Source organism: Hyla sarda, chromosome 4 (genome assembly GCF_029499605.1).
Source record: "Hyla sarda isolate aHylSar1 chromosome 4, aHylSar1.hap1, whole genome shotgun sequence".
Taxonomy (NCBI): domain Eukaryota; kingdom Metazoa; phylum Chordata; class Amphibia; order Anura; family Hylidae; genus Hyla; species Hyla sarda.
The window spans coordinates 409,100,948-409,128,364 of NC_079192.1; the positions used below are offsets into that span (position 1 = coordinate 409,100,948).

The 27,417-nt window shown below is 44.9% G+C and overlaps 1 protein-coding gene across 1 annotated transcript; it reads right to left on the reverse strand.

Annotated features, from left to right (window-relative positions):
- Nucleotides 1-2,641: 2,641 nt before the first annotated feature.
- Nucleotides 2,642-27,404, reverse strand: LOC130267626 (aldo-keto reductase family 1 member C15-like). Its single transcript, XM_056517668.1, has 9 exons — nucleotides 27,246-27,404; nucleotides 23,307-23,474; nucleotides 17,820-17,936; nucleotides 16,765-16,842; nucleotides 13,715-13,837; nucleotides 11,836-11,945; nucleotides 10,713-10,878; nucleotides 6,849-6,931; nucleotides 2,642-3,283 (listed from the first exon to the last, which is right to left on the reverse strand). Exons 1-9 carry the CDS (start codon nucleotides 27,330-27,332, stop codon nucleotides 3,241-3,243), a joined length of 975 nt encoding a protein of 324 aa, XP_056373643.1. The 5' UTR covers nucleotides 27,333-27,404; the 3' UTR covers nucleotides 2,642-3,240.
- Between the last annotated feature and the right edge of the window lie 13 nt (nucleotides 27,405-27,417).

A 27,417-nucleotide genomic window follows, 5' to 3' on the forward strand; every position in this document is an offset into this window, starting at 1 on the left:
ACTCAGGATCAGTACAGGATAAGTAATGTAATGTATGTACACAGTGACACATGTGTATACTGTATATTAGTGTCTTCCAACCAGGGTGCCTCTAGCATGCTGAGAGTTGTAGTTTTGCAACAGCTGGAGGCACCCTGGTTAGTAAACACTGCTGTATACAGTGACTTCTCACCAACAGATTGCAGGAAGAACTCACCACACTACTCTTCTGGCTGGAACTTTAGCTCCACCCCCAAGTCACATGATCGTGACATTACCACAGGTCCTGAAAGGAATCACTACCTCCAGCATTCAGAAGGTACAAAGCAGGTCCTGATCGGGCAGTCACTGCCATTATGTTCTCTGTGGAGATCCCTGTTTTTAAGTGACTGCTGACCAGGACCTGCATGATGCAGAGGGAGCGGTGCCCCCTTTCTTTCCTGGCCGTGCGGGGCCCTGAGCATAAGCTCCAATGATAATCCGGCCCTGGTCAACAGATCCATCTCCTTATCATTAGAGGGTGGGGTCATTGGAAAACACTATGAGGGGAACTCACTAAAACAAGCTTTTGACAAATCAGTCTTAATTAACCCCTCACCAGTATAGAATTGTGCTGGAATTATCAGGACTCACACATCCGAGGCTGACCGTACTGCAGCATTGGAAATCTAAGTAGGTGTAAATTGTTGTAAATTTGGTGGCCCATGATGTCCTTGCCCCCTTAGTGTGAAATCCTGCTCCTCTGTGTTGGCCTCACGCACTTGATGAGCATGGTGCAAAAAGATAAGGCTTGTGCAAAAATTGGGTCTTTTTTGCAGATCTGCATCAGGCACAATCTTTAAACCAATAAAGTGATTATTCAGCCAAAGACATCTTATCCCTTATCCGAAAGATAAGATGTCTGATCGCGGGGGCCCGCCACTGGGATCCCCTGCGATTGCCATGCAGCACCCGCATTCTATGCGAGGCTGCGTCTCCAGTCTCGTAAAGCTCTTTGTTTCCGGGACTGGAGACATGACATAATGCCACGCCCCCTTGTGATGAAATGCCACACCCCTTCCATACATGTCTATGGGAGGGGGCGTGACGGCATGATGAAAACCAAGAGGTCAATAGAAGGACTAAATCGTATAGCAAAAGGTCCTTAGGTCTCATGACTAATAAGTCTAATGTTAAGTTAAGCTTAAGGACCTTCCAGGGCATGTGATGTGGTCACATGATGTACCATAATGCTTTGTGAAAGGACTGACAGTTGGTGGGAACCAATAAGCTCTAAGCCTGCCCCTCTCCATATAGGGGCACGGTAACCAATCTATAGCTCTTTTCCACGGGATATGACAGCGAGTGGAGCTCAGCACAAATCTAAAGACAGGACTAGGCCTGAAGCCTATCTCTGCTGCAACTTACTAAACGTGAGTTTACCAAATCTAAATCCCGTTAATCCTGCGTGACTGCTGGACCTAAACAATTCCCCTAAATCCATTGGAACAGCGTAATTCCAGACTCAGAGCTTATATACTACAAGGTCCCAACCAACTGTGAGGAACTTACAGACTACTCTTCTGTATAGAGTGTTTGCCATTATCCACCTGCATAAAAGCTGCAGTAAAGTTATCTACAGTTTACTAAACCTCCGGTTGTGGACAATCCTTTATTCCTCCCTATCATTCCTGGGACGGGTGGTGGTAGGATATATATACTGAGGAAGAATCCGCACTCTGGCGTCACGACAGTTAAGGGTTAATCCAACACCCTTTCATCACTGCACAGCTACACCACCTACACCCTACACCCCCAAGCTACCACATAACTACAGAGTAGAAACACTTTCACAGGCAGTGTCTAAGGAGACACTGCAGACTTAAAGTGGTACTCCGCCCCTAGACATCTTATCCCCTATCCAAAGGATCGGGGATCAGATGTCTGATCGCGGGGGTCCCGCAGCTGGGGACCCCCGCGATCTCTCCTGCAGCACCCACGTTTCTCATCTGCACAGATCGAGGACCGCTCTGTGGCTGATAACGGGCGATGCAGGGGACGGAGCATCGTGATGTCATGGCTCTGCCCCCTTAATGAAAGTCTTTGGGAGGGGGCGTGGAGGTCTGGAGCAGTGACATCACGATAATCCGTCCTCTGCATCGCCCGTCATCAGCCACAGAGCGATCCTCGGTCTGTGCAGTTGAGAAATGTGGAAGCTGCAGGAGAGATGGCAGGAGTCTCCAGCTGCGGGACCCTGCGATCAGACATCTGATCCCCTATCATTTGGATAGGGGATAAGATGTCTAGGGGCAGAATACCCCTTTAAATAGCCAGTCCTAGCAGGGTGTGGATGTAAAAGCTACAACTCATTGGCCAGACAGGATAGGCCAGGGTGTTGCCACAGCAACCTAAAGCTTTACCATAGATTAGAAAAGTTTAACTCTTTGGGCGAAGCTAGGTGGAGTCATTACAATGGGTGTATCATGGGTGTATGAGTGTACCCTTACAATCTTTAGAATGGGGCCCCAGCTCTCCCTGCTGCATGGAACAGAGTGTTGGCATACACTCCATGCATTGTCTATAAGAGTGTCGGAAATACCTACAGCAGAGACAGGATAGAGAATATGTTTTTAAGTGCTGGAAAACCTTTTAAGGCTCATAGAAGGAGAGGAGAAAAAGAAATCAAAATGCAAAAATTTTAATTTCCTGGGTTGTTATGGGGTTAATGCACAACCCACTTAATTGTATCAGCCTTTTTGAAGTGTTCCTTTAAGTTGTTAATACTTAGTATTTTTGGTTGTCGATGGTTAGGTTTAATATTATTAATATCTATTGCCTATATAGTTGTCTGGGATAGTTATGGGTTAATGTCTAAAATTCCTGGAGGGGGGGGGTTAATGATTAACATTGTATATTATTTATAAATGCAATTGAAGGCCCCGCCTTCTCCCTGCTGCCCGGGCTCCTTACATGACCGTACGCTCACCCTATCACTGGCCGGGGTGGAACATCACTGCGGCCGGCGATACACTGACTGCACTGTGATGTTTCAAGCCTAAGAAGAAGGAAAACGAGCAGCGGTGGAGGAACGGGATGCCGATATCCCTGCAACAGGGGAACGTAGAAAGGTGAGTTATAGTTTTTTTTTTTTTTTGCAGTCCGGGCACAGGGAAGTTTAAAAACTTTGCGCCGCAGTTCTCCTTTAAGAAATTAACTTAGAAAGTTGGATCTAGGTGGATTAAAAAATATCTGATTTACAGAAGCAGAGTGAAGGCGTCCTCTTCAGTACTCATCTGTGAAAGGATACTTGGGGTGATCCGCAAATCTGAAAGAAAACATTGTACAAACTATAAAAAGTATATATATGGTCTCATTTATCACATCTATCAAACTGGTTGTTACTGAAAATGAGTGAACAAAACCTGTAGAATCTGAGTTCAGTCAGAACTTTGCTAAAAGTTCAGTGCGGCAGGAACTCAAACTTTTGAGTGATTCGTTTGGGCAGACCCTGCTAAGATAACATCAGCCACTTGGCAGAACAGAGAAGGGGAAAAGATCACCTTAGAAAATCCCATAATACCTCTCAAACAGCTCTTCCAGCCAATCAGGAGGCAGCATAGGGGTGATGTCACTATAAAAGCCTATGCACATAGCACCAGCAGCCATTGTAGAGATAGCAGGTATTAGGTGAAGATCTCTGTGAGGGACAGGGAGCAGTGACCAACAAAGATAGAAGTAGGACCACCCATATATAATTATTGTAGTGAAGCAGCAGAGAGCATGGTCTGTCACTGCGAAATCTGTTTAACTGAAAGTTAAGTGTTACAGGTTATTTTTTGTGGAATACTAATTGTTGTGAAAAGGCTACCTAGAGGGTTTTGTGTCACTTTTGTGCCCTTTCTTGGATGCAAATCCTGTTGCTATGCCCCAAAATGAAAATTATTTTTCACAGCTTGTTAAAAGCCATTGCTTCTTCACTTTTCAGGCACAAAGGCTACAATCAAAAAGGGAGAATTTTGGACCACTTAGAAAAAACCATTGCTTCTCCTGACACCTCTGTGTAGATACAGTAAGCTCCATAAATATTGTGACATCAACACAATTCTAACATTTTTAGCTCTGTACACCACCACAATGGATTCGAAATGAAACAAACAAGATTTGCTTTAACTCTGGACTGTCAGCTTTAATTTGAGGGTATTTACATCCAAATCAGGTCAACGGTGTAGGAATTACAACAGTTTGCATATGTGCCTCCCACTTGTTAAATGACCAAAAGTAATGGGACAATTGACTTCTCAGCTGTTCCATGTCCAAGTGTGTGTTATTGCCTCATTATCTCTATTACAATGAGCAGATACTCTCAGGAGGTAGGTGTATGTGTGTCAAAGTCATCAAGAGAAGACTTCACTAGTGAATACAGAGGGTTCACCACAAGATGGAAACCATTGGGGAGCCTCAAAAACAGAAAGGCCAGATGAGAGTTTACCAAACGACATTTAAAAAAGCCTTCACAGTTCTGGAACAACATCCTATGGACAGATGAGACCAAGATAAACTTGTATCGGAGTGATGGGAAGAAAAGAGTATGGAGAAGGAAAGGAACATGATCCTAAGCATACACCTCATCAATGAACATGGTGGTGGTAGTGTCATGGCATAGTGGGCATGTATGGCTGCCAATGGAACTGCTTCTCTTGAATTTATTGATGATGTGACTGCTGACAAAAGCAGCAGGATGAATTCTGGAGTTTTTCGGGCAATATTATCTGCTCATATTCAGCAAAATGCTTCAGAACTCATTGGACGGCGCTTCACAGTGCAGATGGACAATGACCCAAAGCAAACTGCAAAAGCAACCAAAGAGTTTATTAAGGGAAAGAAGTGGAATGTTATGCAATGGCCAAGTCAATCACCCGACCTGAATCCGATTGAGCATTTCACTTGCTGAAGACAAAACTGAAAGCAAAATGCCCCAAGAACAAGCAGGAACGGAAGACAGTTGCAGTAGAGGCCGGCAGAGCATCACCAGGGATGAAACCCAGCAATGTCTGCTGATGTCTATGCGCTCCAGACTTCCGGCTGTAATTGACTGCAAAGGATTTGCAACCAAGTATTAAAAAGTGAAAGCTTGATTTTATGATTATTATTCTGCCCGATTACTTTTGGTCCCTTAACAAGTGGGAGGCACATATGCAAACTGTTGTAATTCCTACACCGTTCACCTGATTTGGATGTAAATACCATTACATTAAAGCTGACAATCTGCAGTTAAAGCAAATAGTGTTCGTATAATTTCAAATCCATTGTGGTGGTGTATAGAGCCAAAAATGTTAGAAGTCCATAGATACTAGGGCTGCACGATATGGGGAAAATGTGCGATTGCGATTTTGGGCCTAAATATTGCGATTGTGATATGCGATGCGATATAATAAAAAAAATTGTGAAATCCCCCCATTTCATGTCCAATCGCCTCCATTTCACATCTATCCACTCATTTTATGCCCACCGCCTATTTCACATCTCTCCCTTGTCACATTATCCTCCCGTCACATCCTCCTCCCTTGTCACACCCCCCCTTGTCACATTCTCCTCCCCTTGTCACATTCTCCTCCCCCTTGTCACCCCTGTCACATTCTCCTCCCCCTTGTCACACCCCTGTCACATTCTCCTCCCCCTTGTCACATTCCTCCCCTGTCACATTCTCCTCCCCCTTGTCACATTCCTCCCCTGTCACATTCTCCTCCCCTTTGTCACATTCTCCTCCCCCTTGTCACATTCTCCTCCCCCTTGTCACATTCCTCCCCTGTCACATTCTCCTCCCCCTTGTCACATTCCTCCCCTGTCACATTCTCCTCCCCCTTGTCACATTCTCCTCCCCCTTGTCACATTCACCTCCTCCCCTTGCCACATTCTCCTCCACATTGTCACATTCCCCTTCCCTTAGTCACATCCCCCTCTTGTCACATTCCCCCCTCCCCCCTCCTGTCACACCCCCCCCCCCTGTCACATTCTTGTACTGCAGAAAAATACACTGGGTTTCCCGGGTGGATTTCTAATCTTCCGCGGGACCCGGGAAACCTAGTGTATTGCTGCAGTACAAGACCTCTCCCCATCAGCCAACCATTGGCTTGACACGTGACAGCACTGCGGCCAGTGATTGGCTGAAAAGGGAAAGGTCCTACTGTACTAAGAGAGGACACCTTGGAGCGCACGGAGACGAATCTGCAGGGACCGGGACTAAGTGAGCAGAAGGTTTTTTTTTATTTTTCTCCCTGCGCCCTTAGCTCAGTGTTTTTCTAGCAGGGTGTCGCCAGCTGTTGTGAAACTATTACTCCCAGCATGCCCGGACAGCCTTTACCAGTCCAGGCATGCTAAGAGTTGTAGTTTTGCAACAACTGGAGGCGCCCTGGTTGGGAAACACTGACTTTTAGTATTAAAATTTGTTTTTACCTGCTCTGGCCGCCCCCCGCCACGAGAGCCCGAGCAGATAATCGCATGTTTTCCTGGGGGGCTGCAAAATATCGCAAAAAGCAAAAATCGTGATTCGATTGCTTTTGCGATATATCGTGCAGCCCTAATAGATACCCTTCTAGGTGACTGTTATACTTTTAGAGCTCTTAGACTGTGTTATACACAAGTTTTCTGGCTATTGATGAACTATTTGCCAGAGTTTGACGAACAAGGAAAAACGGAACTTTTGAAAAGTTCGCTCATCTCTAGTTGTTGCCAAATTCTTATCAAAATGTCAAATCTGTGTTCACCCGGATTGCTACCGAACCTGACAAATTTGTTGTATGGAACTTTGAGAAAGCTGGACGACGTCCCCTATAGTAGCTTTAATTCCATCCATCCAAAAAAACAAAGCAAAGAATCTAAATCTGACTCACTGTTCGGCTGGAACATAGCGATAATTTTTGTTGAGAGCGTCAAGGTCATTCATGTCTTCAGGAGGCAAGATAAAATCAAAGACCTGTCGGGAAAGATATTAAATAAACAAATAGAGCATATATATATATATATATATATATATATATATATATATATATTTTTTTTATATATATATATATATATATATATATATATATATATACTCTAGCTGAGTACCCGGTATTGCCCGTTTTTTCCTACCTAATCCTTGTGGTGGAGGAAAAGCAACATAGGAGGAAGTACTTGTCCTCATATCCCGACCTCATATCCTGACCTCATATCCCGTCCTCATATCCTGACCTCACATCCCATCCTCATATCCTGACTTTCTATCCCATCCTCATTTCCTGTCCTCATATCCCAACGTCATATCCCATCCTTATCTCCCATTCTCATACCCTGTCCTCATATCCAGACCTCATATCCCGAGCTCACATCCTGACCTCATATCCAGACCTCATATCCCGTCCTCATATCTCGTCCTCATATCCAGACCTCATATCCCGTCCTCATATCTCGTCCTCATATCTCGTCCTCATATCCAGACCTCATACTCATATCCAGACCTCATATCCTGAGCTCACATCCTGAACTCATATCCTGTGCTCATCTCCTGCCCTCATATCTCATCCTTATATCTCGTCCTCAGGTGGGGCTGAGTTGTGATGAAGAGATTGTAGGGTGAAAATAGAAGGAGGCGTGGTTTTGTGGAAGTGGGATAACTTGAAGTGGGATAACTTGATAACTAGAAAATAAAAAGGGGTGTGGCTTAACTGGTGGGTGTGGCTTTGTGAGATGGGGTGTGGCATGCGGAAGGGGTGTGCTCGGACTGATGCGCTCACCAGGAGATGCTGAGCGGAGCTTGTGGAGTAAGGTACTGGAAGTCCTATATACTTGCATGGGACTTTTAAGACAAAAACCCCATCCTTCACATAAGTGGGTAGGTTAGAGTTAATTTAACTATCATATATTTTTATTTGACATAAAAGTAACGTGTACTAAGTTTCATCAAAATATCTCCAGCCATTTGGAAGTTATGCTGGAACATACATTTCCCATAGACTTGCATGGGACTTTAAACAAAAACCCTGACCGTCGCAAATGGGGGTGGGTAAGGGTTAATTTATCTAGCCTATGTTTGTAGTTGACATATTAGTAACATGTGACCAAGTTTCATGAAAATATCTTTAGCCGTTTGGAAGTGATGCTGGAACATACATACATACATACATTGAGATATATATATATGTGATACCCTGGGGGAGAAGGGTATATGGGATGTAGCTGTGCGGTGACTAAAGGGTGTCTGATTAACCCTTGCTATTCGTGACGCCAGGGTGGGGGCTCCTCTGTAATTCTTGTCCTACCGCCACCCTTCCCAAGAGCGATAGGGAGGTAAATAATAATAGAATGTCAACAACCGGAGAGTTTGCTGAAAACAGTTGGAACTTTTACTGCAGATTTTATGCAACTCCACAACAGGAACAGTCTCTACAAATGCAAATTCTCTTGGAGATTTAGAGTCTTTAGATTGATATGTGCTGTTCCACTGGATTTAGGGGATTAATTGCGGTTCAGTAGTCACGCTAGCTTTAGTGGGGATTAGATTAGAACTAACGGTTTAGGTCATGCTGAGGCTGTTAGGTTGTTAGGCCTAGCTTGTCTTTGAAAGTTGCGCAGATCCGTCCTGCTAGTCTCCACGAGAGCAGCAACCCAAGAGAGCGATAATTGGCTACAGCTCCCTTATATGGGCAGGGGCTGGCCTTAAGCTGATTGGTCCAATACTGATGTCAATCACCTTCACACAGAATTATGGGTAACATGTGACCCAAGGACCTCCAAAGGTCCTCTAACATACCATAGAGGAAGGTCCTGTGACGCTAGACAAGGTAAGTACTATACATTATATTAACTATACATTATCTTTAAATATGTACATATATATATATATATATATATATATATATATATATATATATACTGTATTTATCGGCGTATAACACGCACTTTTTAGGCTAAAATTTTTAGCCTAAAGTCTGTGTGCGTGTTATACGCCGATACACCCCCAGGAAAGGCAGGGGGAGAGAGGCCGTCGCTGCCCGGTTCTCTCCCCCTGCCTTTCCTGGGGTCTATAGCGCTGCTGTCGGCCCTTTTCACCCCCTGGTTATCGGCGCCGCTGCCCGTTCTGTCCCCCTGACTATCGGTGCCGGCGCCGATAGCCAGGGAGAGAGAAGCGGCGCCGACAGCCAGGGGGAGAGAAGGGGCAGCGGCACCCATTGCCGGCGCCGCTGCCCCATTGCCTCCCCCCATCTCCGGTGGCATAATTACCTGAGTCGGGTCCGCGCTGCTCCAGGCCTCCGTCGTGCGTCCCCGGCGTCATTGCTATGCGCTGAACGGCGCGGCGCATGACGTCAGAGCGCTGCGCCGTGCATAGCAACGACGCTGGGGACGCACGACGGAGGCCTGGAGCAGCGCGGACCCGACTCAGGTAATTATGCCACCGGGGATGGGGGGGAGGCAACGGGGCAGCGGCGCCGGCAATGGGTGCCGCTGCCCCTTCTCTCCCCCTGGCTGTCAATACAAAGACTTGTATTGAAGGTGTGGGCCGTGACGTCACGAGGGGCGGGTCGTGACTTCACGAGGGGCGGAGCCGTCACGATGCTCCGGCCCCTGTTTCGCCCGTCATATATACTTTATTTAATTTCAATTGCTTATTTTATGTTAATATCCATAACACACCAATTACTCGTTGCCCCACCTCTTCCCATCACTACATATACATTTCCCACACACAGGATATAACTTGAGAATAGTAGTACTCTCCTTTTCTCTATTTATATATTAGGTTGTATTAGATACACAACCTTCTATACCGGTGCTCGTTAGAACCTGTTTTCACTATCTGTTGAGCTACCTCCTCCCCCCCTTCTTCATTTCCCAATACCAACAACGTTCGCAGCCAAAAAATAAAATAGCAGAGCCCATGCAGGTCTAGAAAACTTGTGGTACATCTCCTGGTTGCATTACTTTAGGGCTGTGGAGATTGCCCAGGAGTTTTATCCATCCTGCAGGTGCATAGTCTAGTTAGTGCGGGGGCAGAGAGATATAAATGGGGCGGGCGAGGGGAGAGAAAATTAATTGTGGGTTGAGAAAGGATTGAGGTGTAGAGAAAAGACATCATCACAGGAGCAGGAAGAAGGCATGGCAGCGCTGATGCAGTGACAAGCATAGGGAAGACGAGCAGCCTATCACTTCTGCAGCTTCAGGAGACTAAGAAAGCTGGGTGGCACGCAGTATCCTACCCCAATCCCCCCCCCCTTTCTTCTCTCTTCTTCCTGTTTCCGAGATAAGTGCTCTTTACAGGACACCACTGCAGCCAGTGATTGGCCGAGCCGCCAGGTCCTGCAGCGATGGCTTGTCTCGGAAGCATAAAGAAGACAGAGGATCAGGGGCCAAACTGAGCCGAATGGGAGCTGCGGGGGACCAGAATTAGGTAAGTATGGCTTTTTTTTCCTATTATTTTTATTGGACCTAGCACCATGTTCATTTTTTCTCTAGTGCCGGATAACCCCTCTAACTGTGGCCCCTGCAGATATGTCGACAGAAAAGTAAAAAAATTCAGAAATACAAAATTGAAATAAATCTTGCTCTTCTAAAGGCAAAATCATAACATATATTGTATACAAATAACTGCAGATCACTGCATACAGATTTATACCCCCCAAAAATCCTCATGTAAGGTGCAAAACAAATATCTGCCGACCATACAAGAGGAATGGGGACATCCCACGTTTTCTTTTTATTCTTTCAATTCCCATTCAGACCTGAAAGTTTTCTTTAATCCTTTTGGGGTTGAAGCTCTTCGCCAGGACAACAACTCCAAGTTGTAGGAAATATCTCACAGCCACCTGAGCTGGGGTCTTATTGTGTTTTTTGGCAATGGCGGCCAAGACAGGATCCTCAAGGACAACTGGTGAATTTTGGTCAATCCTAAGAAAATACAAGGTCAGTCCCATTATCACATATAGTCCCAAGTGTAGTGTCCTGGCACCCGTGTTCTAGCTGATATATATTAGAAATTGTGTCTATTACTTGCATAAATCTGGGTACGGGGTACTAGGTGTTAAAGGGGTACTCCAGTGGAGAACATTTTTTTTTTTAAATCAACTGGTGACAGAAAGTTAAACAGATTTGTAAATTACTTCTATTTAAAAATCTTAATCCTTCCAGTACTTATCAGCTGCTGACACCTCTGTCCATGTCAGGAACTGTCCAGAGCAGGAGAAGTTTGCTATGGGGATTTGCTCCTGTGCTGGACAGTTCCTGACATGGACAGAGGTGTCAGCAGAGAGCACTGTGGTCAGACAGAATAGAAATTCAAAAAAGAAAAGAACTTCCTCTGTAGCACACAGCAGCTGATAAGTACTGGAAAGATTACGATTTTTAAATAGAATTAATTTACAAATTTGTTTAACTTTCTGGAGCCAGTTGATTTAAAAAAAATTGTTTTCCATCGGAGTACCCCTTTAACTTTCAAAACTATTTTATACATTGCATTAGGAGCATACACCAGGAGTGTAAGGGTTACATAATTGAACACTGCTGTGTATCAGATGAATGATGCCTTGGTCACATGATGCTTTCTGGCCTGTTTCTACACAGACACTTCTAGAAGTAACCGTACTGAGCTTTTTACTGCCTCCTTGTGGTGAAGTAACCAAATATGAAAGGAAACAATCAGCTCTGCATAGGAGCTGTATACATAAAACGGTGGAAGATTTTTAATCAAGATTTTGTAGGAGATTACTTCATTTTTTATCTTAGAGGCATTGGACCAATAAAACTAGATATATTAGCTACAAAAATCTACATCCATAGAGTAAGTTAGAAGCGTTCTGATATGTGGTTATGATGTAGACCCCCCTGTAAACATCAGCCATTATTTACCATTGTTCATCCCGGCTGGACCCCAGCACGCTGTATCCAACTAGAACGATATCTTGGGATCTGCAGAAGTCTAAGAGTTTTCTTTGATTCAGATAAACATGGCATTCTACCTGTAGGGGGCAGAACATTCCAGTCAATAAAAAAAGAATATATAGAAATGAAAACCTTCCTATATGTCAATTTGGAGGCCCCAGCACCGATCCTGGTGACAAAGATTTTTCTGATTATCTGTCTGGTTTAGTGATGTCATGTATAGTTTGTGTTAGGCAGAGGTCCCAAACTGTGGCCCTCCAGATGTTTCAAAACTTCAACTCTTAGCATGCCCGGACAGCCGTCGGCTGTCTAGGCATGCTGGGAGTTAAAGTTTTGAAACATCTGGATGGCCACAGTTTGAGACCACTTGTGTAAGGGGATGTACAGTGTAAGAGAAACCTGTCATGTGACTAGGGACTTACAGTCATGAGTTTACCTCTCTCTATGGTTCAAATAAGTTGCCCGAGTACCCAGTCCATGTGAAATGGTAAGTGTTGCAGTGCTAGTGTTGAGCACTGTGCCAGTCAATTGGTGGAGTAGAAGGACTACAGTAACCCCCCGACCTGTGATGGCCCCGACATATGATAAAATCGACATACGATGGCCTCTCAGAGGCCATCGCATGTCGATGTCAGCATCGACATACGATGCTTTTATATGTCGGGGCCATCGCATTAACTGCTATCCGACAGCGCAAAATGCTTAAGTTGCTGTCGGATAGCAGTTTAAGCATCCCGGGCAGGTTCGCTTACCTATTCCCGCTGCTCCGGGTCCACTTCGCGATCCTCCGGTGTCTTCTGCATCTTCTCCAGGGTCCGGGCCTCGCTTTCCGGCGTCGTTATTACGTCACTACGCACGCCGCGCCGGCGCAGCAGCGTAGTAACGTCACCAGAAAGTGAGGCCCGGACCCTGCAGATGATGCGGAAGAAGCCAGAGGATCGCGAAGAAAACACCGGAGCAGCGGGACAGCATCGGGAGCCCCTGGGACAGCATCGGGAGCAGTGAGGACCTGGTCCGGAGCAGCAGGGACAGGTGAGTACAGCTTTCTATACTTTACATTGCAAGGATCCCTCAACATACGATGGATTCGACAAACGATGGGTCGTTTGGAACGAATTACCATCGTATGTTGAGGGACCACTGTATAGAGAACCGTCCTCTCGGCACCAAAGGGAATGAGTCTGTGAGCAAGCAGTAACTATTCTGTTGAGTAATGTCTTGGTCACATGATGCCTCCTAGCCTGTTTCTACATAGAAACTACTAGAAGGCTGTGGGAAGAGTCCCTAGTCCAGCCTCCTCTCTCCAAAGCGGGGTGGACCCAAACCAAACACCAATTACACTGATACTCCCACTCTATGAACTCAGTAGAGATGGTAGGATGTAGGTATTGATGTGTATGGTGATTTGGATCCACACATGGTATCTATGACAACATGACTGGTGGGATTTAATATCATGGGCCCCTACTCTTGTAAATAAAATTAAAGTGTATTAACATTATTGTACTTAATATCTGACGGTAAAGGATCCCTAGAGGTCACTGCCATTTATCCATATATCTCATACTAGTAGTTAACCCCATGCACGTAGTACTCTCTTGCCCTTGGTTACTTCATACCGATCCAAGGGCACCCATGTATAACATTAGTATGTGGCCCAAATAATTCCTGGGGCCCAGAGCTGTAATCAGAAGAGCTGGTAAATAATTGTCCCTCTATTAATTTGCAATGTTCTGAATATATCCTAGCCCTAAAACCCACCAACCCACGAGAACCAACAACCCCAAATATTAAAGGGCAGTAAAGGGAGATGAGACCTATACAAGTGACCATATTTTCTATTTACCTGGTTGCACACTGGCTTGTACTTCAATCCTGGTTTATTAAGGATCAGCTCAATTTGTCTGCGATTAAAGTTGGAAACTCCAATGGATTTCACCAGTCCAGCATCCTTACACCTTTCCATGACCTGAAACAGGACAGCAAAATTGTAGTCATAAGATCTTTAGATGGGTTTGGACAATTCAGTTTTGTTAGAAGGTTTATCCAATGAGAAGCCGATCATATTTCATTGTTAGGAATCACGGCAGCTGAACAGGAGGTGGATTCTCTAGGCCTGTTTGGATAGAGACTTGAGCCGTGCCAGGGAGCGGGGTCTAAGATGCCACTGGTTTTTGCTAGAGCCCGCCGCAAAGTGGGATGGTCTTGCTGCGGCGGGTGGCACCCAGGTCGCTACCCCTGGCACTACTCGTCCACACAGGTAGCTGGGGGGGGGGGGGGGTGACGTGACAAAGACTGGCAGGACGTGGCAGGATGGCAGAAGGTCAGGGCAGGTACACAAGTACAGGTAGGTAGAGAAACAGGGAACAGGTACACAGTAGGGAGACACAGGACTTCACAATGGCATAAACTACCAAAGATCTGGCAGGAAAGCAAAGGAGGAGCAGGAATATATGGACCAGGGGACAGGTGTAAACACTTTAAATAATTGGGCACTGGCCTTTTAACAAGCAGAGCTCCGGCACGCGCACCCTAGAAGGCAGAGGCACGCGCACCAGAGCCACAAGGACAGGGACACAATGAGGCAGTGCCTGAGGGAGGTGAGTGACGGGCTGGGATTCGCATGCAGGTGCATTCCACAATGCGGATCCCAGCCCCACCGGCAACAGAAACATGACAGCACGCTCACGCCCAGCGTGTCTGGCCGGAGCGCGGCTGTTACATTCATCCTACTGATCCGTAGTGATAAGTGGCATAGGCCATATTCAAATTTGCGATATTTTGCGTATATATGGATGAATATTCCACCTATATTCACGAATTTCGCATATTCGTCCACTTTTTTCCATGCGAAATTCGTAATGAAATTCCCAAAATACACATGCACGATTATATCTTTCAACTAACTACTTTCCTATTGGTTGCTAGGAATGTTGCTAACCTCTGACAACTATATTTGCTTCCTTCTCATTGGCCTACAAGCTGAGGGAGGGATCAGTGTCCTCTGGAAGTGCTGATATTAAAAAATGTTCGCATATTTGCCTTCTTTGGACCACAAGCTGGAAGCAGGGAGGGATGATCATAACGAATATATTTCGCGATATTCTAAATATTTGCAAAATCGCGACGTGCTGATATTCGAGATAAAAATTTGCTGTTCGAATATTTGCACTCAGCTGCAATTTGTGGAGGAATCAGGTTTTAAGTGTTCAATTTCCCTGTAGCACCCCCACAGGAGAATTGAAGCATTACACAATTCTTGTTTAAATCAAAAGGCTATTCATGTAATGCAAGTACACAGTGGCGATGCAAGAGTTGTGTGGATCGCAACAGGTGACACCGGGTAGGTCTGTAAGGGATAATGAAGGAGTTTGTAAGGGGGGACAGAGGGGTCTGTAAGAGGAGACAGAGGGGTCTGTAAGGGAGAGACAGAGGGGTGTGTTTTTGGGGGATGGGTGGGACAGGTTGGTCTGTTAGTGGGAGATAGAGGTCCCCTTGCTGCTTTATAGAGTATCCCATTAAATTGTACCCATTGGCTTATTTATTATAGCAGTGTGCAAAACTACAAATCCTATCATGTCCTAATAACCTTCAGCAGTCAGGAGATAATAGATGTAGTAGTTTTACAACAGATGCAGAGCCACAGGTTGGGAAACAGTGATTTATAGGGTGTGCCATAAATGTCAACTGGAGATCAACAGGTTGGAGAACATTATTATAAAGCTTATGGGTACAATATTATACCCTATAAAGCCCGATTCCCAAACCTGCGGCTTTCCAGCTGTTGAAAAACTAGTTCTCCCATTGTGCCCTGACTGCCATCATTTTGCAACAGCTGCTATATTCAGGGGCACAGTATGAGCTACTATAAGGAGCTCGTCTTGGTATAGAGGAGGAGGATCTGCAGATGTGAAGCTCTAAAGATGTCCGCACATCATACGTTACAGAGGAGAGAAACAAGTCATCGTGGTCTGGATCAAATCAAGAAACAATTCCAGAGAAGACGTCACCTGTGAGTCACTGTTATTGTGTATTATGTGTCCCATCAGTGCTGTAGTCACTTGTAAGGTCATGAGCAATGATGGGTGAAACAACAACTCTCAGCATATTCTTACCATTGCTTAGGTCTGGGAGCTGTAGTTTTCCATGGTAACAGCACGCCCTAATCTGACTTGGAAGTTGGGTTATTTGAATATTAAAGGGGTATTCCGGCTTTATACATCTTATCCACTATCCAAAGGATAGGGGATAAGATGAATGATCGCAGGGGTCCCGCCGCTGGGGACCCCCGAGATCTCAATGCAGCCCCCGGCATTCTGTGCTGGAAGTTGCCTCCAAGATGGGGACGTGAAGTAACGGCAAGTAATGACATCACACGTGAAGTAATGACATCACACCACGCCCTCTCCATTCATGTCTATGGGAGGGGGCGTGGCGGCCGCCACGCCCCCTCCCATAGACATGAATGGAGGGGGCGTTCCCGTGACGTCGTGTCCCTGTCCCAGAGGCAGAACCCAGCACATAATGCCGGAGGCTGTACCGAGATCTCGGGGGGTCTCCAGCAGCGGGACCCCTGCGATCATACATCTTATCCCCCCCATATCCTTTGGATAGGGGATAAGATGTATAAAGCCGGAATACCCCTTTAAAGTAGATAGTAGGTGACACCATTTTCTACCGCCATGGGTGACACCAACCTTAGCTACACCACTGCCAGGTCCTCCATTTTGGGAGGCACTTTTTATAGTCATTCTTTACTCAGGGCAATAGATGGAGATCTAGAATGGGAGACCAATTTTACTAACTAAGACATCTACATCTACAGACTACAAGAAAGTACAGTGAAAGGCAGATGAATAAGGCAAATAAAAGGTAGGCAAAGCACCAGATACTCACCTCCCATGTGTCTCGTATGTCTGTATTGTGAATTATGAACTGGCCATTGTCATCTACGGGAAATAGATCGTCCCCGGGCTACAAAAGAAAATAAGAAGACAACACTATGGTGATCTTGGATGTGGTCTTCTGTCCCAACAGGTTAGAATTGCTTTCTGGTAAATATACATGTGACACATAATCCTTTATCCCCATAACCTAGTGCCATTGTGTCCCCATAACCAGTGCCGGTGTGCCCCTCATAAACAGTGTCTGATAGCATGTTCCTATCACTAGCCAAAAGACAACCTCCATAAACAATGGCCGTCCTAGCATGCAGGGCAGAGAGTGTCCTTATAAACAATGCCAGTCTAAGCACGATCCCATAACAGAGCATGTCCCTATACATAGCACCTGCCAGAAAGAGTCTCCATTAAAGGGGTACTCTGGTGGAAAACATTAAAATCAACTGGTACCAGAAAGTTAAACAGATTTGTAAATAACTTCTATTAAAAAATCTTAATCCCCCCAGTACTTATCAGCTGCTGTATACTACAGAGGAAGTTCTTTTCTTTTTGAATTTCCTTTCTGTCTGACCACAGATCTCTCTGCTGACACCTCTATCTATGTCACAAACTGTCCAGAGTAGGAGCAAATCGCCATAGCAAACCTATCCTGCTTCGGATAGTTCCTGACAAGGACAGAGGTGTCAGCAGAGAGCACTGTGTTCAGACAGAAAAGAAATTCAAAAATAAAAGAACTTCCTGTGACGCATACAGCAGCTGATAAGTACTAGAAGGATTAAGATTTTTTAATAGAAGTAATTTACAAATCTGTTTATCTTTCTGGCACCAGTTGATTTAGTTTTTATTTTTACTACAGGAGTACCCCTTTAACGGACTATGGAGATCCTGATACTCTATGTGTTCCCCTGTTGGCACCAAAAATGTTTAAGGATCTGGTACCAATACTATCACAAAGGGAAAAAGAAACTTGAAAAATGAATTTTACACAAAAACAGCACGAAAACAACAATAAAACCGCAAAGGATGCCTCTCCCCATTCTTTTATATCACCTTCATTTCCATAGGAGTGTGAATGATGAACAAGTCCATGTATTCCAGCTGTAGGCTCTTCAGAGACCTTTCCAGGGCTGGTCGGACAAGATCAGGGGTTTGGAATGTGGCCCAAAGCTGTGGAAAAGAAGAAGAAAAAACATCATCCATACAGGTCATAAAGGGCATTTACAGCTGAAATTGTATGATTTCTCCAACTATCAATATTTGTCTATTGTAAAAAAAAATAATCTAAATAAGGAGATTTTTATGCTTACTGTAAAATCTCTTTCTCGAAGGATCCATTGGGGGACACAGACCATGGGTTTATGCTGCTGTCTTTAGGAGGCTTGACACTATGGTAACAGAAAAGTCGGCTCCTCCCAGCAGGGTATACCCGCCCACAGGCACCTGAGGTAATCAGTTTTAGTCCCAGAGCAATAGGAGAAGACCGACAGATCAAGAGAAAAACCACAAACTGTCCGAGCAACCAGAAGAAAAAGGTAACTGAACACACCCTCGGACAGATAACTGAAATAGGAACACCAGATAAAGGGTGGGAGCTGTGTCCCCCAATGGATCCTTCAAGAAAGAGATTTTACGGTAAGCATAAAAATCTCCTTTTCTCTATCGGCTCCATTGGGGGAAACAGACCATGGGACGTACCAAAGCCGTCCCTTGGGTGGGCAATGAAATCAGTTAGGTGGACGGCTGGACCACTGGCGCCTGCAACACCTTACGATCCAGAGGAGCATCAGGTATGAATCTGGTAGGACCTTGTGAAAGTGTGCAAAGACGACCACATGGATGCTTTACAGAACTGCGAGGCCGAAGTCACGTAGCAGAGTGCCCAGGATGCCCCGAAAAACGGGTGCAATGAGCCAAAACCCTGAAGGGTGGGATCTTCCTCTTGTAGCGGTAAGCTTCCGAAATAGCAGACCGGATCCACCGAAGAATGGTGGCCGTAGAAGCAGGTTTTCCTGTACGACGACCTTCCGGAAAAACAAAAAAGGGAGGCACCAGGATGCCCCGAAAAACGGGTGCAATGAGCCAAAACCCTGAAGGGTGGGATCTTCCTCTTGTAGTGGTAAGCTTCCGAAATAGCAGACCGGATCCACCGAAGAATGGTGGCCGTAGAACCAGGTTGTCCTGTACGACGACCTTCCGGAAAAACAAAAAAGGGATTCACACTGCCGAAAGGAAAGAGTGACTGAGAGGCAAGTCCGAACAGCCCTCACCACAACCAAGTGGTGGAGCAAACGCTCCCAGGGATGAGAAGGGGCCGGACAAAAGGACGGTAGGACGATGACCTCATTGAGATGAAAAAGTCAAAACCATATCAGGTAAGGAGGACGGACCTGGACGAAAAACAAACAACTTGTCCTGGTATACCACCAGGAAGGGAGAACGGCAGGAGAGAGCTACCAGCTCTGATATCCTCCTAACAGAGGGAAGAGCAATAAGGAAGGCCACCTTCCGGGGAAGGAGGCGAAGAGAAATGTCCCTGAGAGGTTCGAAAGGGGGGCCTTGCAGGGCATCTAATACCAAGTGCAAGTCCCAAGGGAAAAAAGGGGACTGATAAGGAGGGGCAGCTTGTGCCACTCCCTGAACTAGGTTCGGACATGACAATTGAATGACAGAGAACGTTGAAAAAGAATGGAAACGGCCGAACCTTTGACCCCTAACGGAGCTGAAAGCCATCCACAACTGGAGAAAAAGGCTGAGTTTCACACCAACAGAAATAAGACCGCCAGGTATGGTGGTAAATCTTTGCAGAGGAAGGATTGTGAGCCCTCCGCATGGTGCGAACCACTTGGGAAGAGAAACCGCGGGTCCTCAGAACCGCTGTCACAACTGCCACGCCGTCAAAAGCAGAGACGGTAAATAGGGGTGGCACAGGAGACCTGATATAGGAGGTCTGGATGATAGGGAAGGCGCAGCGGTAAGTCGTTCAGGAGCCTGACCACGACGACGTGAACCATGGACGCCAGCACCGAACGGAGAGACTCCATTTGGGATGGAAAAGCAGAAGATGCTGGCTGAGATACTCGAGAACCAAGATTGGGCGAACTGAAACGCCTTTCTTGGGGACCACAAAGAGGTTGGAATAAACCTCGAAAACGTTCCCCTGAAGGAACCGGGACAATTAATCTCTGGTTAAAAAAGGAGCTGGAGCGCTCCCCGAACTGCCTTCGCTAGAGAGGGGAACCGGAGGGTCCAGGAAAGAAAAAGGCAATCCCATGAAAGGGAAGCAAATTCGATCCTGTATCCGTTGACTACCACATCCCTGACCCAGGAATCCTGAATGTGCGTGGTCCAGGCATCCCGGAAGAGTAAGAGGCGACCAACCACCCAAAAAAGGTGGCAGGTGGGGGCATCCCATCAGACCGAGGAAGGCCCACGGGTGCCTGATGGGGCCGCAAAACGTCCGGAATGGATAGCCGACCTCCGGGTGGGACAGGTCTGGAAGGAGGGAGCCCTCTTCCCGTGAAGGCGCCTGGCTGGACCCTTTGTTGGTACCCTTTGTTGGTACTAAAGGTCCGCAGAACCGGAAGGAGGACTTACGACGGAAAGCGGTTCTGTGAGCCTTATCCATAGATAATAAAGAACTCTTTTCTGCCAGTCGCCTCACTTCCTGAAGGCGGCGACCGCATTCCAGGCTTTAAACCACATGGAGGGACAGTGGCTACCAGGTAGCTTGTGGCAAAGGCAGCACAGAGGCTGCGCATGGAAGCAGAACACAGAAAATCTAGCTAAATTAAATAAATACTCCAGAGGGATCTTGAAGACTACCCTGGCAGAGTTGGAAGACCATACTGAAAGGGCCTCTGACACCCAGGCCGAAGCAAAAGCAGGAAGAACCTGCTGTCTCAAAGGCAAAGTTTGCCAAAGTCTCCACCTTCATATCCACTGAATCCTTGAAGGCAGCCACATCAGCCAACGGCCGGGTAGGCGCCTTAGAGAGGCGGGAGACCGGTGGATCCACAGTTGGAGAGGAGGTCCACTGAGCAATGAGGTCCTTGGCGAAGGGATACTGCGCTTGAACCTTTTTCGTTTCCTGAAACTTCTTGTCAGGGTGCCTCCAGGTGGATGCCAGCAGGGCGTCAAATTCAGCGTGAGAGCTGAAAGTCTTGGGTGCCGGTCGGGCACGAATAAAGGAGACTTCTGGAGCAAAGTCCGAAGTCCTTTCCCCGAGCGCACATGCGAATGCATATACGCTCACGGGGAACTGAGCGGGCGAGACGCCGCCGGCAGCAGCCGCTGCTGAAAGTGAAAATAAGCCGGCGCTCTGTGTGCCCGCATAGAAGAAATGCCGCGGCTGTCAGCCGCTTCAAGTAAAAACACACACGTTTGAATAAAGGGGAAAAAAACTGTGTCCCTTGTAAATTGTGCTCAATCCAAACTGCCACTGCTCACCCCAGTAATAAAGAACTCCCTGTCCAGGCCAGCCCCATTAGGCCCATGAGAAAGATGGGACAAAAACTGAGGGTCTCCAGAGGTTGCAAATCTGCACCAAAGGGAGAAAGGGAAATATACTTACCCCAGTCAGAAGAACTTACCTAATGAAGTCTTCCTATGAAGTCTTCAGTCAGCTTTTTGTCACCTGCATCATGCCAGGCTACCATGTGCGAGCGAGGTGAGCAGGTAGATAGGGGTACCCGGACACATGAGGTACAACCCCAGGCACTGACCGTTGGTGAGAGAGGGTTAACAGTACATATACGCAATGTCTGTGCCCCCTCAATCGCAATGGGGAAACAGTGAGCCGCAGTTCCTGAGTCCCCACCTGAAAACAGGAAAGAAAACGGAATAAAAAACACATCCCTAAAACTAGGAAAATAATAAAACATAAGACCTGGTCTGGAGAACTCCAGACCATGTCCACCTCCTTAAGACACTAAGCTAAAACTGATTACCTCAGGTGCCTGTGGGCGGGTATACCCTGCTGGGTGGAGCCGACTTTTCTGTTGCCATAGTGTCAAGCCTCCTAGAGACAGCAGCATATTCCCATGGTCTGTGTCCCCCAATGGAGCCGATAGAGAAAGATGGATGCAAAAAATCCCATTCATGTCAATGGGATTTTTTGACCATCCTTTTGCATCAGGTATGTGCGTTTTTACTAATGTCCGTCATTTTTGCCGGCACAAAAGACGGTGCATGCACTAATTTTTGGTCCGGATAAAATAATGGGAAAAAAAAACAGCCGTTAAAATGTAACATTGAAGTCTATGGGAAATGGATGTTAAAAAAAAACCCATCCGTTATCATCCATTATTGTCCGTTTTTTAACATCCGTTTTTTGTACTGAGCATGCTCAGTACAGCTTTACAAAAAAAGGGTATATAAACCTGATATAAAAAAAAACGGATGTAACTGGTAATAACCGATGATAACAGATGAACATCAGGTTTTTTTAAAGAAAAAAACCATTAAAAATAACGGATGATGGTCATCAGTTATCATCCATTATTATCAGTTATTGCATCCGTTTTTTTTATATCCATTATTGTAAAATAAAGGCAGTAAAAAAGCAGGATGATACCTGTGTGAAAGGGGCCTTATAGGGGTGCATTTTGTTCCGAACGCTGGGTGCGGGAGGCGTGGGTCGTGATGACACAGCCACATCCCATTGTGACACCACGCCCCCTCCCATAGACTTGCATTACGGGGGCCTGGTTGGGACGTCGCAATCCTCGCCACCCGCACCCAGCGTTCTAAATGATGCTGCACAGAGATCACGGGGGTCCCAGCGGCAGGACCCCTGAGATTAGACATCTTATCCATTATACTTTGGATAGGGGATAAGATGTCTAGGGGTGGAGTACCCCTTTAAAGGGGTATTCCGCTGGAAAAAAATTTTTTTTTAAATCAACTGGTGCCAGAAAGATAAACAGATTTGTAAATTACTTCTATTAAAAAATCTTAATCCTTCCAGTACTTATCAGATGCTGTATGTGTGGTAGAGGGTGTGATGCAAAGGGCAGATGCAATTACTGTATGTATAACTGGAGCTCCATCTAGTGGTGGCTACAGACAGTAAGAATTTTGCTATTTAACTCTATGTCTGTGCAGGACATTTGAAGTTTTTGTATCAGAAAAATGGAGCTTAGCCCCCCAAAATTGTATAGATTTTTTTTTACATTCAGATTTTGGTACACTACAGCCTATAGAGTTTAAAAAAAAAACTGTTAATAGGCCCCTTTCACACTATAAAATTCATCCTTTAAAAAATCCGTTATCAACCGCCGTTAGAAAAGCTTTAAAAACGGATGTTAAACGTCTGTTACAAAATCCCATTGAAGTGTATGGGATTTTTGATTGTCCGTTATGACCCGTTATAGCCCGTCATGAATAACAGACGTTAGTTGTGACGGAAGAAAAAACGGCACATGCACAAATTTTTCTTCCGTCACAAGAAACGGGTAAATTAACGGCCGTTATTTTTAACACTGAAGTCTATGGCAAACGGATGAGCCAAGAAGAAGCACATAGACATTTTATCATTACCTTTCCGGTGTAAAATAGATCTTCTCTTCTCACTGTCCCATCGGCAATTTTCTCTCGCATAGCGCGGCCGACGTCTGCCTCATTCCCATACAGATAGGCGCAGTCAATGTGCCGATAGCCGACTTCAATAGCCACCTTGGTGGCTTCTTCAGCTAGAACTTTGGGGAACTCAACACAGAAAGAGAAAACTGAAATACAGCGAGTTATTTCATACACACGTTTGATCAAATAAATATGTAGAATTGTCAGATTATCAATTATTATGGATTGTTTTAGTTAAAATATATCTATATATATTTTTTTTAACTCATTTAAATGGGTTTTCTGGGCCTTTGTTTTCTTTCTCTAGAATAGCCATCTGTAAAATAGTAATAATAATGGTAACAATGATCATACATAAACTATTGCTGCTATTGCTTATTAGAATTATTAATATTATTATTAATAATCATATTTAGGGCTGTCCCGATACTGCTTTCGGTATCAGGACCAATACTGGACATTTGCACGAGTACTTGTACTCGTGCAAATATCCCCGATCCCTAATCTGATGCCTCCGGACCCCCCCCCCGACAGGTATCAAGGAAGTCCCCTGCTCTGTGCACATTACGACACTACTAAACTATACAGCGCGCTCAGCAGCTGAGCGTGCGTCATAGCTGGGAGCTAATGCCGAACATCACCGATCACGGTGATGTCCGACATTAACCCTTTAGTTAGAAGTCCTGAAGTTAACTGCCAGTTAGCTCAGGGAGGCTGATCGGGATCACCACAGTGAAATTGCGGTGTCCTTACCATGCTCCATGCCGTCCGATCGACACTCCTATACTGCAGCCAGTAGGAACACTGATCAATGCTACGCTATAGCATAGCATTGATCAGTGTATGCAATTTACAGATTGCATGTAATAGCGCCCTAGGAGGACTAAATAGTTAAAAAGTGTGTAAAAATAAATAATTAAAACATAAATGTGAATTAACCCCGTCAACAAAGACGTGGTCTCAAATGGCTGGAGGTGCTCAACCTCAAATGCAGTTGTGCATATATACTGGGGGAGCAGATCCTGCCCCTGTGGTCCGTTGCTAAGGGCGATCCCCAGCATAAAAATGCATACAATGGGGGATGCCTGCAGCGGACTACAAGTGCCACAATAGAATCCTACACCAGATAGACGGTGTGGATGTGTAACAATTAGAATAATACAATACAGGAATATAGGAGCACTACTGTGGTGGATGTATACAGTGACATTGGCTATCCCTCAACGCTGATGTTAAAATTGAGACATTAGCCAGTATATCCTTAGATGAAGGACATACCAGAGCCCGCACACCAACGCCAAATTTTCTCAAGTGGCACGGGACCTAACACTAACCTACCTGTGCGTGATAAGCAAACCAGGGGCCAGTGGGCAATTACAGCAGCATTAGGCCGACTCGCAGCCTGCTCCCAGTTACCTCTAGTGTGTCTGGACACACACACAATGGGAGGAGGGAGGCAAACTGCAAACCCCACCTGAGTTGGCTGATATGTGTGACGGCCTCACAGGTGAACCTTATTGCTGCGGCCTTAAGGACTCAGACAATTTAATTTTTACGTTTTCATTTTTTCCTCCTCGCCTTCTAAAAATCATAACTCTTTTATATTTTCCTCGCCAGACTAGTATGAGGGCTTGTTTTTTGCGCGACCAGTTGTCCTTTGTAATGACATCACTCATTATATCATAAAATGTATGGCGCAACCAAATAACACTATTTTTGTGGGGAAATTAAAAAGAAAAACGCAATTTTGCTAATTTTGGAAGGTTTCGTTTTCACGCCGTACAATTTACGGTAAAAACGACGTGTGTTCTTTATTCTGAGGGTCAATACAATTAAAATAATACCCATTGTTACATACTTTTCTATTATTGTTGTGCTTAAAAAAAATCACAAACTTTTTAACCAAATTAGTACGTTTATAATCCCTTTATTTTGATGACCTCTAACTTTTTAATTTTTCCGTATAGGCGGCGGTATGGGGGCTCATTTTTTGCGCCATGATCTGTACTTTTTTTGATACCACATTTGCATATAAAAAACTTTAAAAAAATTTTGTATAATTTTTTTTTTATAAAATGTATTAAAAAAGTAGCAATTTTGGACTTTTTTTTTTTCGTTCACACCGTTCACCGTATGGGATCATTAACATTTTATTTTAATAGTTCGGACATTTACGCACACGGTAATACCAAATATGTCTATAAAATAATTTTTTTACGCTTTTTGGGGGTAAAATAGGAAAAAACGGACGTTTTACTTTTTTATTGGGGGAGGGGATTTTTCACTTTTTTTTACTTTTACTTTTACATTTTTTTTTAACACTTGAATAGTCCCCATAGGGGACTATTCATAGCAATACCATGATTGCTAATACTGATCTGTTCTATGTATAGGACATAGAACAGATCAGTGTTATCGGTCATCTTCTGTTCTGGTCTGCTCGATCTCAGACCAGAGCAGAAGACACCGGGAGCTGGAAGTAGGAAGGTGAGGGGACCTCCGTGCGGCGTTCTGAATGATCGGATCCCCGCAGCAGCGCTGCGGGCGATCCGATCATTCATTCAAATCGCGCACTGCCGCAGATGCCGGGATCTGTATTGATCCCGGCACCTGAGGGGTTAATGGCGGACGCCCGCGAGATCGCGGGCGTCGGCCATTGCCGGCGGGTCCCTGGCTGCGATCAGCAGCCGGGATCAGCCGCGCATGACACAGGCATCGCTCCGATGTCCGCGGTTATGCTTAGGATGTAAATGTACGTTCTGGTGCGTTAAGTACCACCGCACCAGGACGTACATTTACGTCCTGCGTCCTTGAGGGGTTAAAGGGGTATTCCAGTAAAAAACTTTTTTTTTTATATATATCAACTGGCTCCAGAAAGTTAAACAGATTTGTAAATTACTTCTATTAAAAAATCTTAATCCTTTCAGTACTTATGACCTTCTGAAGTTAAGGTTGTTCTTTTCTGTCTACGTCCTCTCTGATGAAACGTGTCTCGGGAACCGCCCAGTTTAGAAGATATTTGCTATGGGGATTTGCTTCTAAACTGGGAATTAAACTGGGAATTTCCCGAGACAGGTGTCATCAGAGAGCACTTAGACAGAAAAGAACAACCTTTACTTCAGAAAGTCATTTGTACTGAAAGGATTAAGATTTCTTAATAGAAGTAATTTACAAATCTGTTTAACTTTCTGGAGCCAGTTGATATATAAAAAAAAGCTTTTTCCTGGATCACCCCTTTAATAATGATCAAGGCGCATTAAATGTGGAGTTTATACACCTCCAAGTTTAAGATTTAAACAACAACAAGGCTCTGGTATGTCTCAATTTTAACGTCAGTGTTGAGGGATAGCCAATGTCATTGTATACATCTACCACATAGTGCACCTAAATTCCTGTATTGAATTAACCCCATCCCCAATAAAAGTTTGAATCCCCCCCCCTTTTAAAAAAAAGTTTAAATAAAATAAAAAAATGTTTTTATATATATATATAAAAAAAAAGCCCTTCCTCTAATAAAAACTAAAACAAAAAAACACACTTTTCCCATTAAAAAAAAAAAATACAAAAAACAAAACAAAAACAAAACCCATGTCACTAGACATTGAAATTGTCAGTGAAGACAGTAATTGGTTTCGGCGAGTAAGTATCGGTAGTCGTGCTCTGTCTTAAAAAGAAATGGTATCGGGACATCCCTAAGAATAATAATACACTATAAACTAGGAATAATACATACAACTACTAATAGTAATAATAATAATCATACATAAACTACTGCTGCTGCTACTACTGATAATAATACATAGACTACAAATATTACTTCTACTTGTAGTATTATTATTAATAAATTATAAACCACTACTACTGCATAGACTACTACTAATATATATATGCGCTCACCTTCGCCGGGGCGTACGTTCCAAGTCCAATCACGGGCATTTTGTTTCCATCATTCATGATAACGTAGGATTCAGCGCCAAGATCCATTTTCCTGGTATCTTGGAGAAGATGTGTTTGTCCTTGGTGGTTTTGCAGCTTTTTATAAAGTTATTACGTCACCCGCCACTTCCCT

Excerpts from the sequence above, each read along its gene's own strand:
- LOC130267626 (XM_056517668.1), bottom strand. The coding sequence starts at position 27,332 with ATGGATCTTGGCGCTGAATCCTACGTTATCATGAATGATGGAAACAAA. Across the intron at positions 17,937-23,306 it reads ATCTATTTTACACCGGAAAG|CTTTGGGCCACATTCCAAAC; the intron begins GTAATGATAAAA and ends TCTTTTCCACAG. Across the intron at positions 10,879-11,835 it reads TCCAGCCGGGATGAACAATG|GATTGACCAAAATTCACCAG; the intron begins GTAAATAATGGC and ends GTATTTTCTTAG.